General features: G+C 45.7%; 1 protein-coding gene across 1 annotated transcript in view; it reads left to right on the forward strand.

The window, feature by feature from the left end:
* The window catches only part of LOC110507223 (ventricular zone-expressed PH domain-containing protein-like), a 156,891-nt gene that overhangs the window by 67,777 nt on the left and 61,890 nt on the right, over nucleotides 1–27,224 (forward strand). The window contains exons 5-6 of the mRNA XM_036965017.1: nucleotides 16,649–16,812; nucleotides 24,696–24,905. Of these exons, the coding sequence (XP_036820912.1) occupies nucleotides 16,649–16,812; nucleotides 24,696–24,905 (374 nt within the window). The remainder of the gene's footprint in view (nucleotides 1–16,648; nucleotides 16,813–24,695; nucleotides 24,906–27,224) is intronic.

Consider the following 27,224-nt stretch of genomic DNA (forward strand, 5'->3'; position numbering starts at 1 on the left):
GCCTTTATGGAGCCTACCTGAGGTCTATTATACACCAACAGGAAACACATGATGTATACTGCTCTAACCACATGAGACAGAGAGCGAGTGTGTGTGCGTGCAAGAAAGCCCTATATGTGTATGGAGGAGGATCTGAGTTTTGAATGCATATCATAAGTCATGTTATTTCATGCCTCTTAATATGTACGGTATCTACACAGCTGTTCTTTACTGTGTTGTTTAAACAGTGTCTCTTTACAGCTGTTCTTTACTGTGTTGTTTAAACAGCGGCTCTTTACAGCTGTTCTTTACTGTGTTGTTTAAACAGCGTCTCTTTACAGCTGTTCTTTACTGTGTTGTTTAAACAGCGTCTCTTTACAGCTGTTCTTTACTGTGTTGTTTAAACAGTGACTCTTTACAGCTGTTCTTTACTGTGTTGTTTAAACAGTGGCTCTTTACAGCTGTTCTTTACTGTGTTGTTTAAACAGTGGCTCTTTACAGCTGTTCTTTACTGTGTTGTTTAAACAGCGTCTCTTTACAGCTGTTATTTACTGTGTTGTTTAAACAGTGGCTCTTTACAGCTGTTCTTTACTGTGTTGTTTAAACAGCGTCTCTTTACAGCTGTTCTTTACTGTGTTGTTTAAACAGCGTCTCTTTACAGCTGTTCTTTACTGTGTTGTTTAAACAGCAGCTCTTTACAGCTGTTCTTTACTGTGTTGTTTAAACAGTGTCTCTTTACAGCTGTTCTTTACTGTGTTGTTTAACCTGTGTCTCAGTGTCTCTTTACAGCTGTTCTTTACTGTGTTGTTTAAACAGCGTCTCTTTACAGCTGTTCTTTACTGTGTTGTTTAAACAGTGACTCTTTACAGCTGTTCTTTACTATGTTGTTTAAACAGCAGCTCTTTACAGCTGTTCTTTACTGTGTTGTTTAAACAGCAGCTCTTTACAGCTGTTCTTTACTGTGCTGTTTAAACAGCGTCTCTTTACAGCTGTTCTTTACTGTGTTGTTTAAACAGCGACTCTTTACAGCTGTTCTTTACTGTGTTGTTTAAACAGCGTCTCTTTACAGCTGTTCTTTACTGTGTTGTTTAAACAGTGACTCTTTACAGCTGTTCTTTACTATGTTGTTTAAACAGCAGCTCTTTACAGCTGTTCTTTACTGTGTTGTTTAAACAGCAGCTCTTTACAGCTGTTCTTTACTGTGCTGTTTAAACAGCGTCTCTTTACAGCTGTTCTTTACTGTGTTGTTTAAACAGCAGCTCTTTACAGCTGTTCTTTACTGTATTGTTTAAACAGCGTCTCTTTACAGCTGTTCTTTACTGTGTTGTTTAAACAGTGACTCTTTACAGCTGTTCTTTACTGTGTTGTTTAAACAGCGTCTCTTTACAGCTGTTCTTTACTGTGTTGTTTAAACAGTGACTCTTTACAGCTGTTCTTTACTGTGTTGTTTAAACAGCAGCTCTTTACAGCTGTTCTTTACTGTGTTGTTTAAACAGCGTCTCTTTACAGCTGTTCTTTACTGTGTTGTTTAAACAGTGACTCTTTACAGCTGTTCTTTACTGTGTTGTTTAAACAGCAGCTCTTTACAGCTGTTCTTTACTGTGTTGTTTAAACAGCGTCTCTTTACAGCTGTTCTTTACTGTGTTGTTTAAACAGTGACTCTTTACAGCTGTTCTTTACTATGTTGTTTAAACAGCAGCTCTTTACAGCTGTTCTTTACTGTGTTGTTTAAACAGCAGCTCTTTACAGCTGTTCTTGTTACGGTGCGTGAATGAGGACCCAAAAGCGAATTAACGTAAACAGAGCTTCTTTAATGACAAAACATAGGTAGGCTCAGATGGACCGGCAGATTCCGACAGGACAGGACAAGGTTGCAGCAAACATGACGATAGTCTGGTTCAGGCATGAATAACACAAACAAGAATCCGACAAAGACAGGAGCAAAAACAGAGAGAGATATAGAGGACTAATCAGAGGGAAAAAGGGAACAGGTGGGAAAAGGGGTGACGAGGTAGTTAGGAGGAGACAAGGAACAGCTGGGGGAAAGAGGGGGAGAAAAGGTAACCTAATAACGACCAGCAGAGGGAGACAGGGTGAAGGGAAAGGACAGAAACAAGACACAACATGACAATACATGACAGTTCTTTACTGTGCTGTTTAAACAGCGTCTCTTTACAGCTGTTCTTTACTGTGTTGTTTAAACAGCAGCTCTTTACAGCTGTTCTTTACTGTGTTGTTTAAACAGCGTCTCTTTACAGCCATCCATCCAGTAGTGCTGAATGTTGACCTCAGCTGAGCTCCTTTAGGCTAGTTGTGTGAGTGATTCAGACTAGCATAGGTTAACATTACTGCATAGTGATTCAGACTAGCATAGGTTAACATTACTGCATAGTGATTCAGACTAGCATAGGTTAACATTACTGCATAGTGATTCAGACTAGCATAGGTTAACATTACTGCATAGTGATTCAGACTAGCATAGGTTAACATTACTGCATAGTGATTCAGACTAGCATAGGTTAACATTACTGCATAGTGATTCAGACTAGCATAGGTTAACATTACTGCATAGTGATTCAGACTAGCATAGGTTAACATTACTGCATAGTGATTCAGACTAGCATAGGTTAACATTACTGCATAGTGATTCAGACTAGCATAGGTTAACATTACTGCATAGTGATTCAGACTAGCATAGGTTAACATTACTGCATAGTGATTCAGACTAGCATAGGTTAACATTACTGCATAGTGATTCAGACTAGCATAGGTTAACATTACTGCATAGAGATTCAGACTAGCATAGGTTAACATTACTGCATAGTGATTCAGACTAGCATAGGTTAACATTACTGCATAGTGATTCAGACTAGCATAGGTTAACATTACTGCATAGTGATTCAGACTAGCATAGGTTAACATTACTGCATAGTGATTCAGACTAGCATAGGTTAACATTACTGCATAGTGATTCAGACTAGCATAGGTTAACATTACTGCATAGTGATTCAGACTAGCATAGGTTAAAGGGGAACTAAAAATAAAAAGCAAACATTCCAATGTATATTATCTATATAATGTGTTTATAGGAGTCTCAAGACACAGAAATGTTGAAATTCCAAAATAAGTTTTTTTTTTTTGCAGATGGGAATTCCAATGTTGGATATATATGGGACATGCATATAAGGGTATGGACTAGGTCCCGGGTGAAATTATTCATGAAATCCATAGGATACACATTGAAATGTTCGGATCATAAAAGTCTCCAAACCACACTAGTCACGTGTTTCTGCTGAGCTCCGTATAGTTCTAGTCTGCAGAATCACTTCCCATAGAAGTGAGTTTAATGTTTGGCCCAATGCTGTAGTATTAATGTTTATTTTGCCAGACAATGTTTCTGGAGGGTCACAATACAATGAACAAGGTTTTCTTGAATCCTGGCATAAATTATGATTTATTAAATACAGTTATCGCATCACATTGACTTCAGATCCTTGTTGGGATCTGTACCCTATGGGATATGGGCCCTATGGGATCTGGGCCCTATGGAATCTAGATCCTATGGAATCTGGGCTTTATGGGATCTGGGCCCTATGGGATCTGGGCCCTATGGGATCTGGGCCCTATGGGATCTGGGCCCTATGGGATCTGGGCCCTATGGAATCTAGATCCTATGGAATCTGGGCTTTATGGGATCTGGGCCCTATGGGATCTGGACCCTATGGAATCTAGATCCTATGGGATATGGGCCCTATGGAATCTAGATCCTATGGGATCTGTACCCTATGGGATATGGGCCCTATGGGATCTGTACCCTATGGGATATGGGCCCTATGGGATCTGTACCCTATGGGATATGGGCCCTATGGGATCTGTACCCTATGGGATATGGGCCCTATGGGATCTGGGCCCTATGGAATCTAGATCCTATGGAATCTGGGCTTTATGGGATCTGGGCCCTATGGGATCTGGACCCTATGGAATCTAGATCCTATGGGATCTGTACCCTATGGAATCTAGATCCTATGGGATCTGTACCCTATGGGATATGGGCCCTATGGGATCTGTACCCTATGGGATATGGGCCCTATGGGATCTGTACCCTATGGGATATGGGCCCTATGGGATCTGTACCCTATGGGATATGGGCCCTATGGGATCTGTACCCTATGGGATATGGGCCCTATGGGATCTGTACCCTATGGGATATGGGCCCTATGGGATCTGTACCCTATGGGATATGGGCCCTATGGGATCTGTACCCTATGGGATATGGGCCCTATGGGATCTGGGCCCTATGGAATCTAGATCCTATGGAATCTGGGCTTTATGGGATCTGGGCCCTATGGGATCTGGACCCTATGGAATCTAGACCCTATGGAATCTGGGCTTTATGGGATCTGGGCCCTGTGGGATCTGGGCCTTATGGGATCTGGACCCTATGGGATCTGGGCCCTATGGGATCTGGGCCCTATAGGATATGGGCCCTAGCATGTCCCAGCAACCCTGTCATTTGATACTATGCTCCTACCACTAGCACTCTGAAGTTAATCGTATGAAGGCCCTGCTGCCAACACATTTGTTTCAGGGGCAACTGACCTTAGGTTTGACGTCACTGCACGAGGCTAAGGCACTGTACTGTAGCTACCAGATTTACATAATGTACTGTACACCCACAGTTCATTTCCAGAATATCATTAGCATACCTCAGTGGTGAGGTGTTAACATGCCCTTCTAGCCTCCACTGTAGGTGTTTATGTTCATTCAGACTGCAGTGTCCTGGAAGACTGCTGTGAAATGTTTTCTTTGTTTACTAAAGAATAGAAGGTCAGTCCTTGTTAGAGTTTAGGGTGTTTTTTCCTGTGTAGGCTGTCAAAAGAGAGAATTATTAGGCCCTGTATTAGCATTTTGACTGAGGTTGACGGATTGCAAAAGACACCTTGACTTGCTGTAAGTGAGACTGCATGTAGTGCTAAGAACATAACAATAAAAAAATGACTAAGAACACAGCGGAACTATTAATATCTTTAAAGGAAACATGCGGTGTGTGTGTGTGTGTGTGTGTGTGTGTGTGTGTGTGTGTGTGTGTGTGTGTGTGTGTGTGTGTGTGTGTGTGTGTGTGTGTGTGTGTGTGTGTGTGTGTGTGTGTGTGTGTGTGTGTGTGTGTGTGACATTGAGCCTCAGGCTGGGGCATGGTATAGGCTGGGCTAAGGCTGGGACAGAGCTAGGATAGGATGGGTTGGGGGCTGGTGCCGGGCTTGTGTGTTTTGAGTGGAGCTCCCACAGCCCATGACTCACACATACAAGAAGTTATGAGAGAGAGAAGGTAAAATGTCTTAACATACATGCCTGTCTCTCCCGCTTCACCTCTCCTTCCTACTTACATTGTTTTACAATCACTTTGGCACTTATTTCGGAACCTTTTCAAAACTCTAGACACAAAACTCACAACCAATGATCAAAATGCAAATTTTTCAAAACTTCAAAACTTTTCACTTTTTCCAATTGCTTGGATAAAATACACATAAATCTAAGATCATTTGTTCATTGAACTAAAATCACCTGTTCAAAATGACACAACTTAACATCAAAGTATTACCATTTCAAAATGCAATTAACACATTACATCTGAAATGACTGTCTATTCATTTCATTACAATGATCAAACTATCAATTGATACCACTGCTCAAAATGATAAGTAACTGTTGCGTTACTCGTTACTCTTAATGCATAGTTTTACGGAAACTGACAAACAATATTCCATGTTTAGATCATGAAAGTTTCAGGATAACGAGATCCATTGACATCAATTACCGTGGAACATGAACCAATTGGACGACATTATCTATGGCTGTAATATTTCACCATCATTCTTTATCAGACACTATTTCTATGGTCCCATGTACCACTTTTCCAGTCCATGTTTTCAGATTTGACATTACTGTACACTCACCGGCCACTTTATTAGGTACACCTATCTAGTACTGGGTAGGACCCCCTTTTGCCTCCACAACAGCCTGAATTATTCACGGTGTTGTACGTTAAGAGATGCTCTTCTGCACACCACTGTTTTCAACAGCTGTTATTTGAGCATCTGTGGCCTTTCTGTTATCTTGAATGAGTCTGGACATTCTCCTCTGACCTCTCTCATTAACAAGGTGTTTTGCCCACAGAAAGGCCGCTCACTGAATGTGTTTTGTTTTTAACACCATTCTCTGTAAACTCTAGAGACTGTAGTGCATAAAAATCCCAGGAGGGCAGCTGTTTCTGAGATTTTGGAATCACCATGTGTGGCATCAACAATCATACCACGGTCAAAGTTGCTTAGATTACTCATCTTGCCTGTTCTAATGTTTGGTCAAACAACATCTAAAGCTCTCTACTCTATGTACTCTATATATTGAGTTGCAGGCAGCCACATGATTCGCTGTTCGAAGGTAACCTTCCTTGATGAGCTAAATCAGGTCTGTAGAGCTGATGACATGACCTATATCATTGTGTGGGATAATGTCAGGTTCCACCATTCTCAAATGGTGCAAGCATGGTTTCAGGCCCAACCACAATTTTACCACCCTGTACTTACCCCCATACTTTCCTTTTCTTAACCCGACTGAGGAATTTTTCTCCACATGGAGGTGGAAGGTATATGATAGGCGCCCTCACGAACAAGCCACCCTTCTCCAGGCCATGGATGACGCATGCAATGACATCACGGCAGACCAGTGTCAGGCCTGGATTCACCATGCAATGACATCACGGCAGACCAGTGTCAGGCCTGGATTCACCATGCAATGACATCACAGCAGACCAGTGTCAGGCCTGGATTCACCATGCAATGACATCACAGCAGACCAGTGTCAGGCCTGGATTCACCATGCAATGACATCACAGCAGACCAGTGTCAGGCCTGGATTCACCATACAATGACATCACGGCAGACCAGTGTCAGGCCTGGATTCGCCCGAAGATTCTTCCCAAGATGTTTGGCTAATGAAAACATCCATTGTGATGTGGATGAGAACCTGTGGCCAAATCCACAAGACCGGGTTGAGGGAAATATAGAAGTACAGTAATCAATGTTTTGTTTTGCTTTTTACAGTAAGTCAGGTGAGGAACACTACAGTTGACCTTTTAACTGTTTTTTCGTTTTTTGTTGCTAATTATTTTTGCTTTGATTCAAAGAAACCTATGTTGTGATTTTATTGTATTTCATCAATACATTTCCTATTTTGTTCAATGATTCCACTGTGTCTGTAGTATCCTCTCTACTAGTCCTTTTACAGTGATGTATTTACGTGTAGTACCATAATGAAACATGTATCACATACTTTGTACTACAATATTTAATGATTGTACGAACAACTACACAGTGAAACTATCGGTATCTTGTGTGTGGGTGATCTAAATGAATGTTCATATGGTATTTCATGATAAATGAGTTATTTGAACCAATGATTCTGCAAGTGCAAGGTTTCTATAAAGATATGAATGCACAATGCAATGTTTTGAACAATGGACAGCCTGTGTTACAAGTGATGACCGTTTTGAGTTTTGTGTCTAGAGTTTTGAAAAATGACCACAAGGTTCTGAAATTAGTGCCAAAGTGATTGTTAAAATCTGTAATTGAATTGAATTGAGTGGGAAGGAGAGGTGGGGTGGAGGTGTGGTGGAGAGGTTGGGTGGAGGTGGGGTGGAGAGGTGGGATGGAGCATTAGACAGGCATGTTAAAGGGCTTGTTATTAATGTGAGCGGCTGGTTCTGGTTTTGTTGTGGTCGTCTTTAATGGTTTACTGCCCTCTGAGGCATAGATGGATGACTGGTAGACTGCTAGATGGCTTTAGTGTGTTTGTGTGTGTGTGTGTGTTTGTTTGTGCGCTCCTCAGGGCACATGGACTAAGTGTGTTCAGACATGGGTGGACACGGAAGCACCGTAAATCTCCCATGGGTCTTTGGTTCTGCAGACGTCTGGCTCCTGGCTTTAACATTCTGCTCCCGACAAACCAATAAATTCTCTCTCTCTCACCTTTAGGAATGCTCACTAACTCGCCCTCTTTATGTCTCTCTCATCTCTCTCTTACTGCTTTTCTTACTCTGGTGTGTGTGTGTGTGTGTGTGTGTGTGTGTGTGTGTGTGTGTGTGTGTGTGTGTGTGTGTGTGTGTGTGTGTGTGTGTGTGTGTGTGTGTGTGTGTGTGTGTGTGTGTGTGTGTGTGTGTGTGTGTGTTTGTTTGTTTGTGGAGGCGACTGGGGGTCAGGTAGGAACATCAAAGACTATGTAATAATGAATATTGTCAGGACTGAGCAGCTGCTTGGCAACGGTTGCTCTGTTGATTTGTCTTGGGGTTGTATTAGTGATGTTGTCACAGCAGATAGACAGGTCACAACAGACAGGGTCACAGCAGACAGACAGGTCACAACAGACAGGCAGGGCCACAGCAGACAGACAGGTCACAGCAGATAGACAGGTCACAACAGACAGGGTCACAGCAGACAGACAGGACCACAGCAGACAGACAGGTCACAGCAGACAGACAGGTCACAACAGACAGACAGGGCCACAGCAGACAGACAGGTCACAGCAGATAGACAGGTCACAACAGACAGGGTCACAGCAGACAGACAGGACCACAGCAGACAGACAGGGCCACAGCAGACAGACAGGTCACAGCAGACAGACAGGGCCACAGCAGACAGACAGGACCACAGCAGACAGACAGGTCACAACAGACAGACCGGCCACAGCAGACAGACAGGTCACAACAGACAGACAGGGTCACAGCAGACAGACAGGACCACAGCAGACAGACAGGACCACGGCAGACAGACAGGACCACAGCAGACAGACAGGGCCACAGCAGACAGACAGGACCACAGCAGACAGACAGGTCACAGCAGACAGACAGGTTACAACAGACAGACAGGTCACAGCAGACAGACAGGTCACAGCAGACAGACAGGACCACAGCAGACAGACAGGTCACAGCAGACAGACAGGACCACAGCAGACAGACAGGTCACAGCAGACAGACAGGACCACAGCAGACAGACAGGGCCACAGCAAACAGACCGGCCACAGCAGACAGACAGGTCACAACAGACAGACAAGGCCACAGCAGACAGACAGGGCCACAGCAGACAGACAGGGTCACAGCAGAAAGACAGTTGCCATGGGAGGCAGTGTAAATGTTATCTATTGGACGATGAGTTGCCATGGGAGGCAGTGTAAATGTTATCTATTGGATGATGAGTTGCCATGGGAGGCAGTGTAAATGTTATCTATTGGATGTGCTACCCGGAGCGTGTACACCTTTACCATTCTGGGAATATCCTCCTAATATTGAGTTGCCTTTTTGCCCTCAGAACAGCCTCAATTCATCGGGACATGGACTTTACAAGTTGTCGAAAGTGTTCAACAAGGATGCTGGCCCACTCCCGCTGTTGTGTTAAGTTGGCTGGATATGTCACGTATTAACAAGGTGGGTGGAATCAGGCGCAGAGAGCAGGTGCAGTGAGTCGATAGTTTATTCTCCGGAACCAAACACGGTCAACCCAAAATACAGGGTGAAATAATCCAACACAGGATTAAATATATCGGAGCAAATAACCAAATACGTATTCACGAAAACACATGAAACCAAAACAATCCCGCACGAAACAAGGGCGGGACAACCTACTACATATAAGGACGTCAATAAACTAAAATACACACAGGTGAAACTAATAAGACAAAAACAAGGGCGGGACAACCTACTACATATAAGGACGTCAATAAACTAAAATACACACAGGTGAAACTAATAAGACAAAACCAACAGACAAACGAAAAAGGGATCGATGGTGGCTAGTAGGACGGTGACGACGACCGCCGAGCACCGCCCGAACAGGCAGGAGAGCCAACTTCGGCGGAAGTCGTGACAGTACCCCCCCTGACGCGCGGCCCCCGCAGCGCGCCGCCACCGTCCTCGAGGACGACCCGGAGGACGAGGTGCTGGGCGATCCGGGTGGAGGCGGTGGAAATCTCTCAGGAGAGAAGGGTCCAAAATGTCCCTCACCGGAGCCCAGCATCTCTCCTCCGGACCGTACCCATCCCAGTCCACGAGGTACTGTAGGCCCCCCACCCGGCGTCTCGAATCCAGAATGCCCCAAACTGTGTACGCCGGGGACCCCTCGATGTCCAGGGGGGGCGGAGGGACCTCAGGCACCTCACCTTCTTGCAGGGGACCAGCCACCACCGGCCTGAGGAGAGACACATGAAACGAGGGGTTAATACGGTAATACCTAGGAAGTTGTAACCTGTAACACACCTCGTTTATTCTCCTCAGGACTTTGAACGGCCCCACACACTGCGGCCCCAGCTTCCGACAGGGCAGGCGGAGGGGCAGGTTCCGGGTCGAGAGCCAGACCCTGTCCCCCGGTGCAAATACGGGGGCCTCACTGCGGTGCTGGTCAGCGCTCCTCTTCTGCCGTTCGCCCGCTAACCGTAGTGAGTCCTGAACGGCTTTCCATGTGTCCTTGGAGCGCTGTACCCATTCCTCCACCGCAGGAGCCTCGGTCTGGCTCTGATGCCATGGGGCCAGGACCGGCTGGTAACCTAACACACACTCAAAAGGAGACAAGTTAGTTGAGGAGTGGCGTAGGGAGTTCTGAGCTAGTTCAGCCCAGGGAACATACCTTGCCCACTCACCAGGCCGGTCCCGGCAATAGGACTGCAGAAACCTGCCCACCTCTTGGTTTACGCGCTCCACCTGCCCATTACTCTCGGGGTGAAAACCTGAGGTTAAGCTGACCGAGACCCCCAGTCTCTCCATAAACGCCCTCCATACTCTGGACGTGAATTGGGGACCCCGATCAGAAACGATGTCCTCAGGCACCCCATAGTGCCGGAAGACATGGGTAAACAAGGCCTCAGCAGTCTGCAGGGCCGTAGGGAGACCGGGCAACGGGATGAGACGACAGGACTTAGAAAACCGATCCACAACGACCAGGATCGTAGTACTTCCCTGGGACGGGGGAAGGTCGGTAAGAAAGTCCACCGATAAGTGTGTCCACGGCCGTTGTGGAACGGGGAGGGGTTGTAATTTCCCTCTAGGCAGGTGCCGAGGAGCCTTGCTCTGAGCACACACGGAGCAGGAGGAGACATAAAATCTCACGTCTTTAGCTAGCGTGGGCCACCAGTATCTCACTCTCAGACTCCGCACTGTCCTCTCGATGCCAGGATGACCCGAGGAGGGGAGAGTATGAGCCCACCGAATCAGCTTGTCCCGGACCCCCCTCGGTACGTACTGGGTTCCTACTGGACAGTTGGGGGGGGGCGGCTCTGACCGTGAGGCCTCCTCTATCGCCGCGTCCACCTCCCATACCACCGGTGCCACGAGACATGACGGTGAAATGATGGGAGTTGGCTCAACGGGCCGCTCCTCGGTATCATAGAGGCGGGACAGCGCGTCGGCCTTGGTGTTTTGGGAGCCGGGCCGGTATGAGAGGGTAAACCGGAACCTGGTAAAAAACATGGCCCATCTAGCCTGACGTGGATTTAGTCTCTTCGCTGCCCGGATATACTCGAGATTACGATGGTCAGTCCAGATGAGAAAGGGGTGTTTAGCCCCCTCAAGCCAATGTCTCCACACCTTCAGAGCCTTGACTACAGCTAACAACTCCCGGTCCCCCACATCATAGTTTCGCTCCGCTGGGCTGAGCTTGCTCGAAAAGAAAGCACAAGGGCGAAGTTTGGGTGGCACGCCCGAGCGTTGGGACAGCACGGCTCCGACCCCAGCCTCGGACGCATCCACCTCCACTATGAACGCTAAAGAGGGGTCCGGATGCGCCAACACGGGCGCATTGGTGAACAGCTCCTTCAAACGAGTGAATGCTCTGCCCGCCTCTGCTGACCAGTGCAAGCGCACCGGTCCTCCCTTCAGCAGCGAGGTGATGGGAGCAGCCACCTGACCAAAACCCCGGATAAACCTCCGGTAGTAATTGGCAAACCCTAAAAACCGCTGCACCTCTTTCACCGTGGTCGGAGTCGGCCAATTACGCACGGCTGTAACGCGGTCATCCTCCATCACCACCCCAGAGGTGGAAATACGATATCCCAGGAAGGAAACGGACTGTTTGAAAAACTCACATTTCTCCGCCTTGCAATACAGGTCATGCTCCAGCAGTCGCCCAAGTACCTTACGCACCAGAGACACATGCACCGCGCGTGTGGCAGAATAGATCAAGATGTCATCGATGTACACTACCACTCCCTGCCCGAGCAGGTCTCGGAGAATCTCGTCTACGAAGGATTGGAAGACGGCTGGAGCATTCTTCAACCCGTATGGCATGACGCGGTACTCATAATGACCAGATGTAGTACTAAATGCAGTTTTCCACTCATCTCCTCCCCGGATACGCACCAGATTATACGCGCTCCTCAGGTCCAGTTTTGTGAAGAAGCGCGCCCCGTGAAATGATTCCACCGCCGTAGCGATGAGAGGTAGTGGGTAACTAAACCCCACTGTGATGGAATTTAGACCTCTATAATCAATGCACGGACGCAGACCTCCATCCTTCTTCTTCACAAAAAAGAAGCTTGAGGAGACGGGTGATGTGGAGGGCCGAATGTAACCCTGTCTCAGCGATTCAGCAACGTATGTTTCCATCGCTACCGTCTCCTCCTGGGACAATGGATACACGTGACTCCTAGGAAGTGCAGCGTTCTCCAGAAGGTTTATCACGCAGTCCTCTCGACGATGAGGTGGTAATTGGGTCGCCTTCCTTTTACTGAAGGCGATAGCCAAATCGGCATATTCAGAGGGAATGCGCACGGTGGAAACTTGGTCTGGACTCTCCACCGTAGTCGCACCAACGGCAACTCCTCTACACCTACCTGAACACTCCTCTGACCACCCCTTAAGAGCCCCCTGTCGCCAGGAAATCACCGGGTTGTGTTGAGCTAACCAGGGAACCCCCAACACCACCGGAAACGCAGGTGAATCTATAAGGAACAGACTAATCTGCTCCTTATGATCCCCCTGCGTTACCATGTCCAGTGGCACCGTAGCCTCCCTAATCACTCCTGACCCTAATGGTCGGCTATCTAAGGAGTCCTCTCCCATCGATCCATCCTCTCCATCATTTGGTCCATGGCAGAACCAATCCGATGGAGCACGCTGGTGTGGTGGAGGACTCTCTCCTCCATCGATGGGAGAGGAGACGCGGCTGCTCCTGCTGATTCCATCGTGGGTGCGGGATTCTGTCACGTATTAACAAGGTGGGTGGAATCAGGCGCAGAGAGCAGGTGCAGTGAGTCGATAGTTTATTCTCCGGAACCAAACACGGTCAACCCAAAATACAGGGTGAAATAATCCAACACAGGATTAAATATATCGGAGCAAATAACCAAATACGTATTCACGAAAACACATGAAACCAAAACAATCCCGCACGAAACAAGGGCGGGACAACCTACTACATATAAGGACGTCAATAAACTAAAATACACACAGGTGAAACTAATAAGACAAAACCAACAGACAAACGAAAAAGGGATCGATGGTGGCTAGTAGGACGGTGACGACGACCGCCGAGCACCGCCCGAACAGGCAGGAGAGCCAACTTCGGCGGAAGTCGTGACAGGATGTCCTTTGGATGGTGGACCATTCTTGATACGGAAACGTTTGAGCGTGAAAAAAACAGCAGCGTTGCAGTTGTTGACTCAAGCCTCTTATAACCACCTTGGATTCTGTCTCATAGGTAGACAATAGACATGTACACTACTGTTCAAAAGTTTGGGGTTACTTAGAAATGTCCTTGTTTTCGATAGAAAATCACTTTTTTTTGTCCATTTAAAATTCAAATTAAATAATAATCAGAAATACAGTGTAGACATTGTTAATGTTCTATATTATTATTGTAGCTGGAAATGGCTTATTTTTAATGGAATATCTACATAGGCGTACAGAGGCCCGTTATCAGCAACCATCACTCCTGTGTTCCAATGGCATGTCGCTGGACTAGACAGGACTGGCAAAAAGTGCTCTTCACTGACGAATCGCGGTTTTGTCTCACCAGGGGTGAGGGTCGGATTCACGTTTATCATCGAGGGAATGAGCGTTACACCGAGGCCTGTACTCTGGAGCAGGATCGATTTGGAGGTGGAGGGTCCGTCATGGTCTGGGGCGTTGTGTCACAGCATCATCGGACTGAGCTTGTTGTCATTGCAGGCAATCTCAACGCTGTGCGTTACAGGGAAGACATCCTCCTCCCTCATGTGGTACCCTTCCTGCAGGCTCATCCTGACATGACCCTCCAGCATGACAATGCCACCAGCCATACTGCTTGTTCTGTGCGTGATTTCCTGCAAGACAGGAATGTCAGTGTTCTGCCATGGCCAGCGAAGAGCCTGGATCTCAATCCCAATGAGCACCTCTGGGACCTGTTAGATCGGATGGTGAGGGCTAGGGCCATTCCCCCCAGAAATGTCCAGGAACTTGCAGGTGCCTTGGTGGAAGAGTGGGGTAACATCTCAGAGCAAGAACTGGCAAATCTGGTGCAGTCCATGAGGAGGAGATGTACTGCAGTACTTAATGCAGCTGGTGGCCACACCAGATACTGAATGTTACTTTTGACCCCCCTTTGTTCAGGGACACATTATTCAATTTGTGTTAGTCACATATCTGTGGAACTTGTTCAGTTTATTTCTCAGTTGTTGAATCTTGTTATGTTTATACAAACATCTACACATGTTAAAGTTTGCTGAAAAGAAACGGCAGTTGACTGTGAGAGAACATTTCTTTTTTTGCTGAGTTTATGACTTGGAAGAGCAGGTGTTCCTATTGTTTTGTACACTCAGTGTAGTTACCAATGTCTATCATTAGGCGTGTTGATATATGACCCAGAACATGCACACTGATGTACAGCCAGTCAGGTGTCCCCTTGTGAATCCTTTTGATACAGTCAATCGTCATGCATTAAACTAATTAGTAAATGTCAATGCTAACATTTGAAGTCATTTTAAATCAATCCATTCCAGGTAAGCTGTAGACAGATGTTGGCAAGGACATTGAACTCGTTGATAGGAGTTATGGCCATCAGATTCGTTTTGTGTAGCAGGTAGCAACGCTAGCTAGCAATGCACACACACACACACATACACACACACCCATGCACACCCACACACTGAAAACTGCTGGCCCACAGTTTTTCGCACTCTCACTACTTCCTGTTTTCCAACACATGTTTATTATCCCATGTCTCCGTGGGGTACCACCTGTTTCCTTAGCCAATCAGAGTGAGGGCCAACTGCAAATAGAACTCCATTCACAAAATGAGAATCACCTCCGCAGTATGTGTTCCATTCATAGGATGGTCCCAGGAAGGAACCTAGGGATTGCTTCCAGATGACCCTGTAGATAACGACAGATATTCAGCATGCAGGAAGACTGGAGGGCTCTCTTGTCTCTGACTCTTTGTCTCCTCTGTCGTTCTCTCAGTCTGACACTCTATTTTGGTCTCCTTGTAATTAATTCAATCCAATTCGTTCAAGTTTTATAGGCAGGAAGTACATGTGTTGATTTTACCATAGCAGAACAGTTTTAAACTATTATACAGTAGATGAAAGGACAACATATTTTTCTCTATTGTTCTCTACCCCCACACTCTCTCTCTCTCGGTCTCACTAAGTCCATATGTCCTTTAGATGATGTGCTTTGACATTGAAAATAAAATAATAACATGCTGGACACAGTCATGCTGTAGGAATTTCACATAGTTTTGTGCCATAGAATAAATCACATCCAGGTTTACCCCACTCATACTACTGTATTAACTCCAGCCTTTCACTGTGGGGGCATCAGTCAATCCCCTTTACTGTGGGGACATCAGCCAATCCCTTTACTGTGGGGACATCAGCCAATCCCTTTACTGTGGGGATATCAGCCAATCCCTTTCACTGTGGGGACATCAGCCAATCCCTTTACTGTGGGGGCATCAGTCAATCCCCTTTACTGTGGGGACATCAGCCAATCCCTTTTACTGTGGGGATATCAGTCAATCCATTTTACTGTGGGGACATCAGTCAATCCCTTTTACTGTGGGGATATCAGCCAATCCCTTTACTGTGGGGATATCAGCCAATCCCTTTTACTGTGGGGACATCAGCCAATCCCTTTTACTGTGGGGACATCAGCCAATCCCTTTATTGTGGGGATATCAGCCAATCCCTTTCACTGTGGGGACATCAGCCAATCCCTTTCACTGTGGGGACATCAGTCAACCCCTTTACTGTGGGGACATCAGTCAACCCCTTTACTGTGGGGACATCAGCCAATCCCTTTTACTGTGACATCAGCCAATCCCTAATGATTTAGCTACAAAGTAAACATAAAAGGCATTGTTGGTGTTCATGTAATGTCATAAGAGATGAAGCTACTAATAAAACTACTAATTGAAGACAGAAGACATTGTGCAGATGCATGAGATATTTAAAGAGGGTTTAGATATCAAGGTCAATTTCTCTTGGGCAAATATTGAAGGATTCTGGTACACATTATGTGTCTTTTTACATTTATACATGTTACATTTTCTTCCTCAAGGATGGACGTCATGGAATGAATATTGACAACAAAAAGGTGAGACTTGAATCCGTTGTCACGTACACCCTGTCTGTCCGTGTCGTCCCCCTCTAGGTAACCACATGCTCCTACGCGTGCTGCCGTCCGTCTACCCCAAACAGCCCCATGCCATCCATCGTCACCTAGGCAACCTGACGGCCATGATGTCACATCTCGATTCACCGGAGCAACAACACCTGCTGAGGCTGATCCGGATGGTCGCCGAGCAACAGCCACTGGTGTGTGTGTGTTTATGTGTGTGTGTTCACGTACCCGCGTGCCTGTCTATGAGCATGCGTGTGATGGACTGCGTTCAAAGAACACATTAGTCATGAGAAAGTCCAGAATTCCTACATGCGGGAATGCTGTGCTGCGCTCCAGAGAGCGTGGTCCAGCATGAGGATATTAAGGGCAGAGTAATGGGAGAGGGGAAAGTATGTATGTACATGCTAGATGGATGTTCTCACCCGCATTAAGAGAGAACAAGAAAGAGTCATCAGAAACCACGTGCCGAGGGGAATAGTGGGATGTGTCTGGTGAAAAAGAGAGCAGTCATAAAGAAGTGAAAGACCACATTTAGAACTCAGTAGGAATCACACGCACGCACGCACGCACACACACACACACACAGACACACACACACACACACACAGGCACGCACGCACGCTCGCACGCACGCACACACGCTCGCACGCACGCACGCACACACACACACACACACACACACTCTCATATACGTGCTCATTGTGAGTGTGTAGAGAATGCATCTGTCATCAGTAATGTCAAATATTTTGACATTTCCTGTCTCTCTCACACTCATGATGCAAGAGTCCCAACTGATGATCAGATTGATTTATCAGGGAAACTCTAATAAGTCATTCAGCTCATCTCCGGTTTGGAGGAAAGAGAGAGAGAGAGAGAGAAAGACCACTGTGTCTGACCCAAAAATAAGGAAAGCTTTGACTATGTACAGACTCAGTGAGCATAGCCTTGCTATTGAGAAAGGCCGCCGTAGGCAAAGAGAAGACAGGCTATGTGCACACTGCCCACAAAATGAGGTGGAAACTGAGCTGCACTTCATAACCTCCTGCCGGACCCACAAAGAATTTGAAAACAAATACAATTTTGATCAACTCCCATATCTATTGGGTGAAAAAGCACATTGTGCAATCACAGCAGCAAGATTTGTGACCTGTTGCCACAAGAAAAGGGTAACGAGTGAAGAACAAACACTATTGTAAATGCAACCTATATTTAGGTTTATTTATTTTCCCTTTTGCACATCATATCAAATCTAACTTGTGTAGACCTTACCATGAAATGTTTACTTACAAGCCCTTAACCAACAGTGTAGTTCAAGAAGGAGTTAAGAAAATATTTACCAAATAAACTAAAGTTTAAAAAAAATGATAAAAAGTAACACAATAAAATAACAATAACGATGCTTTATACAGGAGGTACCGGTATCAATGTGCGGGTGTACAGGTTAGTCGAGGTAATTTGTACATGGAGGTAGGGGTGAAGTGACTGCACATCGTTAGAACAATGTATAGACATAATATGACATTTGAAATGTCCCTATTATTTAGGAAATTGTGTGAGTGTAAATTGAATTGAGAGAGAGAGAGACAGAGCAAGGGAGACCGAGAGAGAGAGACAGAGACAGTGAGAAAGAGAAAGAGAGTGAGAGAAACAGAGAGAGCGAGAGAGACAGAGAGAGGGGAGAGAGAGACAGACAGAGACAGTGAGAGAGAAAGAGAGTGAGAGAAACAGAGAGAGAGCGAGAGAGACAGAGAGAGGGGAGAGAGAAAGAAAGAGAGAGGGGGAGAGAGAGAGAGAAAGGGGGGAGTAAGAGATAGAGAATGTGAAAGAAAGACCACAAGAAACAAAAAAGTGAGATAAAATCAACAACAAAGACGACAACATTAAGACCAAGAACAAGCACATCTTACGGTGGGAGGGAGACAAGAGGCCTGGTCTGGGCTGGTCTGGTCTGGCTAGGACAGATAATGAGGCAAATGGGATTTAGTTTAACCAGTAAGTCCCACAGCAAGGCTACACTATTCAGTACCCCATAGATCACGCGTCTGACCCGCTGACCCATTACAGGGAAAGACATCACATTTCTCCCTGATTGATTGACCAGCACAGCCAGGGGTCAGCCAAGGCGACAGAGGTTGTGTAAGGTTCATAACTCTAACATGTCAACTGACTGACTGGTGTGTGCATGTATGCGTGTGTGTGTGTCTCCATGTATTTGATCGTCTGTCTCCATGTATTTGGTCGTCTGTCTCCATGGGAGCGTATGTCTTTGATCGTCTGTCTCCATGTATTTGGTCGTCTGTCTCCATATATTTGGTCGTCTGTCTCCATGGGAGCGTATGTCTTTGATCTTCTGTCTTCATGGGAGAGTATGTCATTGATTGTCTGTCTCCATGGGAACGTATGTTAATGATTGTCTGTCTCCATGGGAGCGTATGTCATTGATCATCTGTCTCCATGGGAACGTATGTCATTGATTGTCTGTCTCCATGGGAACGTATGTCATTGATCATCTGTCTCCATGGGAACTTATGTCATTGATCATCAGTCTCCATGGGAGTGTATGTTTTTGATTGTCTGTCTCCATGGGAACGCATGTCATTGATTGTCTGTCTCCATGGGAACGTATGTCTTTGATCTTCTGTCTCCATGGGAACGTATGTCATTGATTGTCTGTCTCCATGGGAACGTATGTCATTGATTGTCTGTCTCCATGGGAACGTATGTCATTGATCGTCTGTCTCCATCGGAACGTATGTCTTTGATCGTCTGTCTCCATGTCTTTGATCTTCTGTCTCCATGGGAGAGTATGTCTTTGATCTTCTGTCTCCATGGGAGAGTATGTCATTGATCTTCTGTCTCCATGGGAACGTATGCCTTTGATTATCTGTCTCCATGGGAACGCATGTCATTGATCGTCTCTCTCCATGGGAGCGTATGTCTTTGATCATCTGTCTCCATGGGAACGTGTCATTGATCGTCTGTCTCCATTGGAACGTATGTCTTTGATCGTCTGTCTCCATGGGAGCGTATGTCTTTGATCTTCTGTCTCCATGGGAACGTATGTCATTGATCTTCTGTCTCCATGGGAACGTATTTCATTGATCGTCTGTCTCCATGGGAGCGTATGTCTTTGATTTTCTGTCTCCATGGGAACATATGTCTTTGATCGTCTGGCTCCATGGGAACGTATGTCATTGATCATCGGTCTCCATGGGAGTGTATGTCTTTGATTGTCTCAATGGGAACGTATGTCTTTGATTGTCTGTCTCCATGGGTACGTATGTCTTTGATTGTCTGTCTCCATGGGAATGTAGACAGATGACACAACAGTAGTAGGCTTGATTGACGAGACAGCCTACAGGGAGGAGATGAGGGCTTTGGGAGTGTGGTGCCAGGAACGTAATCTCTCACTCACCGTAAAAAAAAAAGGAGATGATCGTGGACTTCAGGAAACAGCAGAGGGAGCACCCCGCTATCCACATCGACGGGACAGCAGTGGAGAAGGTGGAAAGTTCCAAGTTCCTCGCAACAGGGCCTATTCAACCTCTGGAGGCTGACGAAATTTGGCTTGGCACCTAAAATCCTCACAAAATTTGACAGATGCAGGGCTCTCCAGAGGGTGGTGCAGTCTGCCCAACGCATCACCGGTGGCAAACTACCTGCCCTCCAGGACACCTACAGCATCCCGATGTCAAAGGAAGGTCAAAAAGATCATCAAGGACAACAACCACCTGAGCCACTGCCTGTTCACCCCGCTATCATCCAGAAGGCGAGGTCAGTGCAGGTGCATCAAAGCGGAGACTGAGAGACTGAAAAACAGCTTCTATCTCAAGGCCATCAGACTGTTAAATAGTCATCACTAGCACATTAGAGTCTGCTGCCTATATATAGAGACTTGAAATCACTGGCTACTTTAATAAATGGAACGCCAGTCACTTTAATAATGTTTACATACAGTTGAAGTCGGAAGTTTACATAAACTTAGGTTGGAGTCATTAAAAATCATTTTTCAACCACTCCACAAATTTCTTGTTAACAAACTATAGTTTTGGCAAGTCGTTTAGGACATCTACTTTGTGCATGACACAAGTAATTTTTCCAACAATTCTTTTCAGACAGATTATTTTACTAATAATTCACTGTATCACAATTCCAGTGGGTCAGAAGTTTACATACACTAAGTTGACTGCCTTTAAACAGCTTGGAAAATTCCAGAAAATGATGTCATGGCTTTGGAAGCTTCTGATAGGCTAATTGACATCATTTGAGTCAATTGGAGGTGTACCTGTGGATGTATTTCAAGGCCTACCTTCAAACTCAGTGCCTCTTTGCTTGACATCATGGGAAAATCGAAATAAATCAACCAAGACCTCAGAAAAAAATGTGTAGACCACAAGTCTGGTTCAACCTTGGGAGCAAATTCCAAATGCCTGAACCGTGTTCATCTGTACAAACAATAGTACGCAAGTATAAACACCATGGGACCACGCAGCCGTCATATCGCTCAGGAAGGAGACGCGTTCTGTCTCCTAGAGATGAACGTACTTTGGTGTGAAAAGTGCAAATCAATCCCAGAACAACAGCAAAGGACCTTGTGAAGATGCTGGAGGAAACAGGAACAAAAGTATCTATATCCACAGTAAAACGAGTCCTATATCGACATAACCTGAGGCAGATAACATAACATGACATAACTCAGCAAGGAAGATGCCACTGCTCCAAAACCGCCATAAAAAAGCCAGACTCTGCTCTCTCTATCTATCTATCTATCTATCTATCTATCTATCTATCTATCTATCTATCTATCTATCTATCTATCTATCTATCTATCTATCTATCTCTCTACTCTGCTCTCTCAATCTCTTCCTCTTTCTCTCTCTCTCTCTCTCTCTCTCTCTCTCTCTCTCTCTCTCTCAATTCAATTAAATTCAAGGGCTTTATTGGCATGGGAAACATGTGTTAACATTGCCAAAGCAAGTGAGGTAGATAATATATAAAGTAAATATATAAAGTGAAAAACAATAACAAATTAACAGTAAACATTACACATACAGAAGTTTCAAAACAATAAAGACATTACAAATGTCATATTATATATATACAGTGTTTTAACAATGTACAAATGGTTAAAGGACACAAGATAAAATAAATAAGCATAAATATGGGTTGTATTTACAATGGTGTTTGTTCTTCACTGGTTGCCCTTTTCTCGTGGCAACAGGTCACAAATCTTGCTGCTGTGATGGCACACTGTGGAATTTCGCCCAGTAGATATGGGAGTTTTTCAAAATTGGATTTGTTTTCGAATTCTTTGTGGATCTGTGTAATCTGAGGGAAATATGTCTCTCTAATATGGTCATACATTGGGCAGGAGGTTAGGAAGTGCAGCTCAGTTTCCACCTCATTTTGTGGGCAGTGAGCACATAGCCTGTCTTCTCTTGAGAGCCATGTCTGCCTACGGCGGCCTTTCTCAATAGCAAGGCTATGCTCACTGAGTCTGTACATAGTCAAAGCTTTCCTTAATTTTGTGTCAGTCACAGTGTTCAGGTATTCCGCCGCTGTGTACTCTCTGTTAGGGCCAAATAGCATTCTAGTTTGCTCTGTTTTTTTGTTAATTCTTTCCAATGTGTCAAGTAATTATCTTTTTGTTTTCTCATGATTTGGTTGGGTCTAATTGTGCTGTTGTCCTGGGGCTCTGTAGGGTGTGTTTGTGTTTGTGAACAGAACCCCAGGACCAGCTTGCTTAGGGGACTCTTCTCCAGGTTAATCTCTCTGTAGCTGATGGCTTTGTTATGGAAGGTTTGGGAATCGCTTCCTTTTAGGTGGTTATAGAATTTAACGGCTCTTTTCTGGATTTTGATAATTAGTGGGTATCGGCCTAATTCTGCTCTGCATGCATTATTTGGTGTTCTACGTTGTACACGGAGGATATGTTTGCAGAATTCTGCGTGCAGAGTCTCAATTTGGTGTTTGTCCCATTTTGTGAAGTCTTGGTTGGTGAGCGGACCCCAGACCTCACAACCATAAAGTGCAATGGGCTCTATGACTGATTCAAGTATTTTTAGCCAAATCCTAATTGGTATGTTGAAATTTATGTTCCTTTTGATGGCATAGAATGCCCTTCTTGCCTTGTCTCTCAGATCGTTCACAGCTTTGTGGAAGTTACCTGTGGCGCTAATGTTTAGGCCAAGGTATGTATAGTTTTTTGTGTGCTCTAGGGCAACAGTGTCTAGATGGAATTTGTATTTGTGGTCCTGGTGACTGGACCTTTTTTGGAACACCATTATTTGGGTCTTACTGAGATTTACTGTCAGGGCCCATGTCTGACAGAATCTGTGCATTAGATCTAGGTGCTGCTGTAGGCCCTCCTTGGTTGGTGACAGAAGCACCAGATCATCAGCAAACAGCAGACATTTGACTTTGGATTCTAGCAGGGGGTAGGCCGGGTGCTGCAGACTTTTCTAGTGCCCACGCCAATTCGTTGATATATATGTTGAACAGGGTGGGGCTTAAGCTGCATCCCTGTCTAACCCCACGACCCTGTGTGAAGAAATGTGTGTGTTTTTTTGCCAATTTTCACCGCACACTTGTTGTTTGTGTACATGGATTTTATAATGTCGTATGTTTTACCCCCAATACCACTTTCCATCAGTTTGTATAGCAGACCCTCATGCCAAATGGAGTCAAATGCTTTTTTGAAATCAACAAAGCATGAGAAGACTTTGCCTTTGTTTTGGTTTGTTTGGTTGTCAATTAGGGTGTGCAGGGTGAATACATGGTCTGTTGTACGGTAATTTGGTAAAAAGCCAATTTGACATTTGCTCAGTACATTGTTTTCATTGAGGAAATATCAACTCTGCTCTCTCTCTCTCTCTCTCTCTCTCTCTCTCTCTCTCTCTCTCTCTCTTTCTCTCTCTCTTTCTCTCTCTCCTAATCTCAACTCTGCTCTCTCTCTCTCTCTCTCTCTCTCTCTCTCTCTCTCTCTCTTTCTCTCTCTCCTAATCTCAACTCTGCTCTCTCTCTCTCTCTCGCTCTCCTACTCTCAACTTTACTAGCATTCTACCAACACTTCTCTGTCTCATCTTCCTTCTCTTTTACTGCATGTATATGGTTCCATATGTTGTGAGATTCGCTCTCTTTTCAGAACAACTGGTTCTGAGAGATTAGGATCAGGACCTGCAATTGTAACAGTAAGCAACTGTAACAAAATGGATGACTGCAGAGTAGCCGTTTTTATGTTGCATGGATTGCTAAGGCATAAGAATATGAAAGTGTAAATTCTTATTTTAAATGTGTGTAGTTATGTACCTGTCTATTAATTTGATGTATTATGTCATTTTATGTAGTTCTGTCCTCCAGCAATTATGTCATGTTTTATGTGGACTACAAGAAGAGTAGCTGCAGCTTTGGCTTTAGCTAATGGGGATCCTAATAAAATACTGAATACTCTCATACCGCCTTCTAGCCTCTTTTCCATCCTTCAACCCAATGCTGATCATTGTTTTTATCCTCTCTCCCCTCTCTCCCCCCTCTCTCCCCTCTCTCCCCTCTCTCTCCCCCCTCTCTCCCCTCTCTCCCCCCTCTCTCCCCTCTCTCCCCTCTCTCTCCACCCTCCCTCCTCTCTCCCCCCTCTCTCTCCCCTCTCTCTCCCCCCTCCCTCTCCCCTCTCTCTCCCCCCTCCCTCCTCTCTCCCCCCTCCCTCCTCTCTCCCCCTCTCTCTCCCCTCTCTCTCTCCCCCCTCCCTCTCCCCTCTCTCTCCCCCCTCCCTCCTCTCTCCCCCCTCTCTCTCCCCCCTTCTCTCTCCCCTCTCTCTCCCCCCTCCCCCTCCCCTCTCTCTCCCCCCTCCCTCCTCTCTCCCCTCTCTCTCTCCCCCCTCCCTCTCCCCTCTCTCTCCCCCCTCCCTCCTCTCTCCCCCCTCTCTCTCCCCTCTCTCTCTCCCCCCCCTTCTCCCCTCTCTCTCCCCCCTCCCTCCTCTCTCCCCCCTCTCTCTCCCCCCTCCCTCTCCCCCTCCCTCCTCTCTCCCCTCTCTCTCCCCCCTCTCTCTCCCCCCTCTCTCCCTCCTCTCTCCCCCCTCCAGGTTCTGAGCCCCCTGGTGCCCTCCCTGGTTGGTTACCTAGGCGATGCATCTCTGAACGAGACTCTACTGGGTGCACTGGTGGACATGTCACAGGCTAGCCCCGCCTCCATGACCCCCTTCCTGCCCGCGTTGAGGGTTGTGGGTCAGCAGTACCCAGTCCTGCTGGGAGACGTGGTCAAAATACACAGAGCTGTGGGCTTGACCAGTGAGGTGAGGAGACATGAACATTCACCTTTCTTCTACTCTTACTTCTCTCTCTCATTTCTCTCCGCCTCTTCTCTCTCATTCCCCCTCTAATTTCTCTCTCTCCTTTTCTCTCATTCCCCCTCTAATTTCTCTCTCTCCTCTTCTCTCTCATTCCCCCTCTAATTTCTCTCTCTCCTCTTCTCTCTCATTCCCCCTCTAATTTCTCTCTCTCCTCTTCTCTCTCATCCCCCCTCTAATTTCTCTCTCTCCTCTTCTCTCTCATTCCCCCTATAATTTCTCTCTCTCCTCTTCTCTCTCTTTCCCCCTCTAATTTCTCTCTCTCCTCTTCTCTCTCATCCCCCCTCTAATTTCTCTCTCTCCTCTTCTCTCTCATTCCCCCTCTAATTTCTCTCTCTCCTCTTCTCTCTCTTTCCCACTCTAATTTCTCTCTCTCCTTTTCTCTCTTATCCCCCCTCTAATTTCTCTCTCTCCTCTTCTCTCTCATTCCCCCTTTCTCCTGTCATTGTCAACTTTTATTTCCTCTCTTCCATCTCTCCATCAGTGTTGGGCAGTGCAGCAGTGTTGACACAGACGCCGGAACTCACTGAGCCAGAATCACTTAGTCAGCCTGGCTAGGTCTGTCCATACACACACACACACACACACACACACACACACACACACACACACACACACACACACACACACACACACACACACTTATGAACCGTCAGTCACCTGCCAGAAATAATCAATCAAAACACAGGGACACAGTGAAACAGATCCTTACATTCCTCATTCCCAATCATCATAAACCTGAGTTTTCATATGAACCTAATCTTACTCATATAAGGTTTAGGGTGACATTGACAATAAACACTCAGTTAACAGGTCTTTATCTGCAGCTCAGATAACAGGTCCATATCTGCAGCTCAGATAACAGGCCCATAGCTGCAGCTCAGTTAACAGGCCCGAAGCTGCAGCTCAGTTAACAGGCCCATAGCTGCATGCCTGTATAGTTACGCTTGGAACCACAGCATAAAATCTGTCACAGCAGTTTATTTAGCTTATTAATCACAGTATGTTCTGGTATCAAGCCATCTCATGTGGGGGTCAACTCTAACACACGTAGGTAACACTCTTAGGTAACCCACTATATGCCTGTGTGTGTAAGCACTACATGCTTTTCCAGCCCTGCATGTGGTTCAGTGGATGTGTTTGTTCAGGTGAACATTGTCTTGGGGCCTTCTGAAGGAACACTGAGAGGAGATGATTAGTGAATGAGGCCTTCTGAAGGAACACTGAGAGGAGATGATTATTGAATGGAGCCTTCTGAAGGAACGCTGAGAGGAGATGATTATTGAATGGGGCCTTCTGAAGGAACACTGAGAGGAGATGATTATTTAATGGGGCCTTCTGAAGGAACACTGAGAGGAGATGATTATTGAATGGGGCCTTCTGAAGGAACACTGAGAGGAGATGATTATTGAATGGGGCCTTCTGAAGGAACACTGAGAGGAGATGATTATTGAATGGGGCCTTCTGAAGGAACACTGTGTCATGACGTTGGCTTGATGGGGAGGTTTATGACCCCCATAAATACTTTTCCCCTTTTTCCTCTCTCTACTCTACCCATGTGACTATTGAAAACCCCTTTGTTAACATGGAGAGTCTGGTAACATCAAAAGATGGGAAACGGAACCATATTTCGGTAATCAAACCAGTTGAAAATATGCGTTGGTACATTGTGAATATGATCTCAGAACAGTTGTTGTCTAAGACATCATTACTCATGACAGGATGACGCTGTATTTTGGAAAATCTACAAATTCTAGTTATCATTCTAGTTCAATTTAATTGTTTAAATATGAAACTATTTGTGAAAAGATGAAATGTAATTTTTAGCTTCTTAATGAGAGAACGGTTTGTCAGAAGAACACCACTCTGCTCACTCAGAGGCCCCGCCCAAGTGAACAGACATGGGTTGTAAACTCTGAAACACGGCCCTCTCTCCCAATCCTATATAAGCCCCTTGACGAAAATGTAACTTTCTGTTCCGAGGACGTTAGGGCGACGGTCCTACATTAAAAGGGCTCAGATAATAACTTGTTCCATGGACGTGTGAACTTGAGGTCCCCACGTTGAAACGACAAAGACCACCTACAGAACTCAGCTAACCTCAGCAAGAATCTAACAAAATTAGCATCGAATTTCAACGTGAAGATGACGGTCAACACGCCGAAAGGATGAATTTCGACTATACCAGCCAGAATATGGCATGAGCTTAAAAGTATGGCAACTTGGTATGAACTTTGAACTCTTATTCCCTCCAGAAGTGATACC

This window comes from Oncorhynchus mykiss, chromosome 27, assembly GCF_013265735.2.
Source record: "Oncorhynchus mykiss isolate Arlee chromosome 27, USDA_OmykA_1.1, whole genome shotgun sequence".
NCBI classification, from domain to species: domain Eukaryota; kingdom Metazoa; phylum Chordata; class Actinopteri; order Salmoniformes; family Salmonidae; genus Oncorhynchus; species Oncorhynchus mykiss.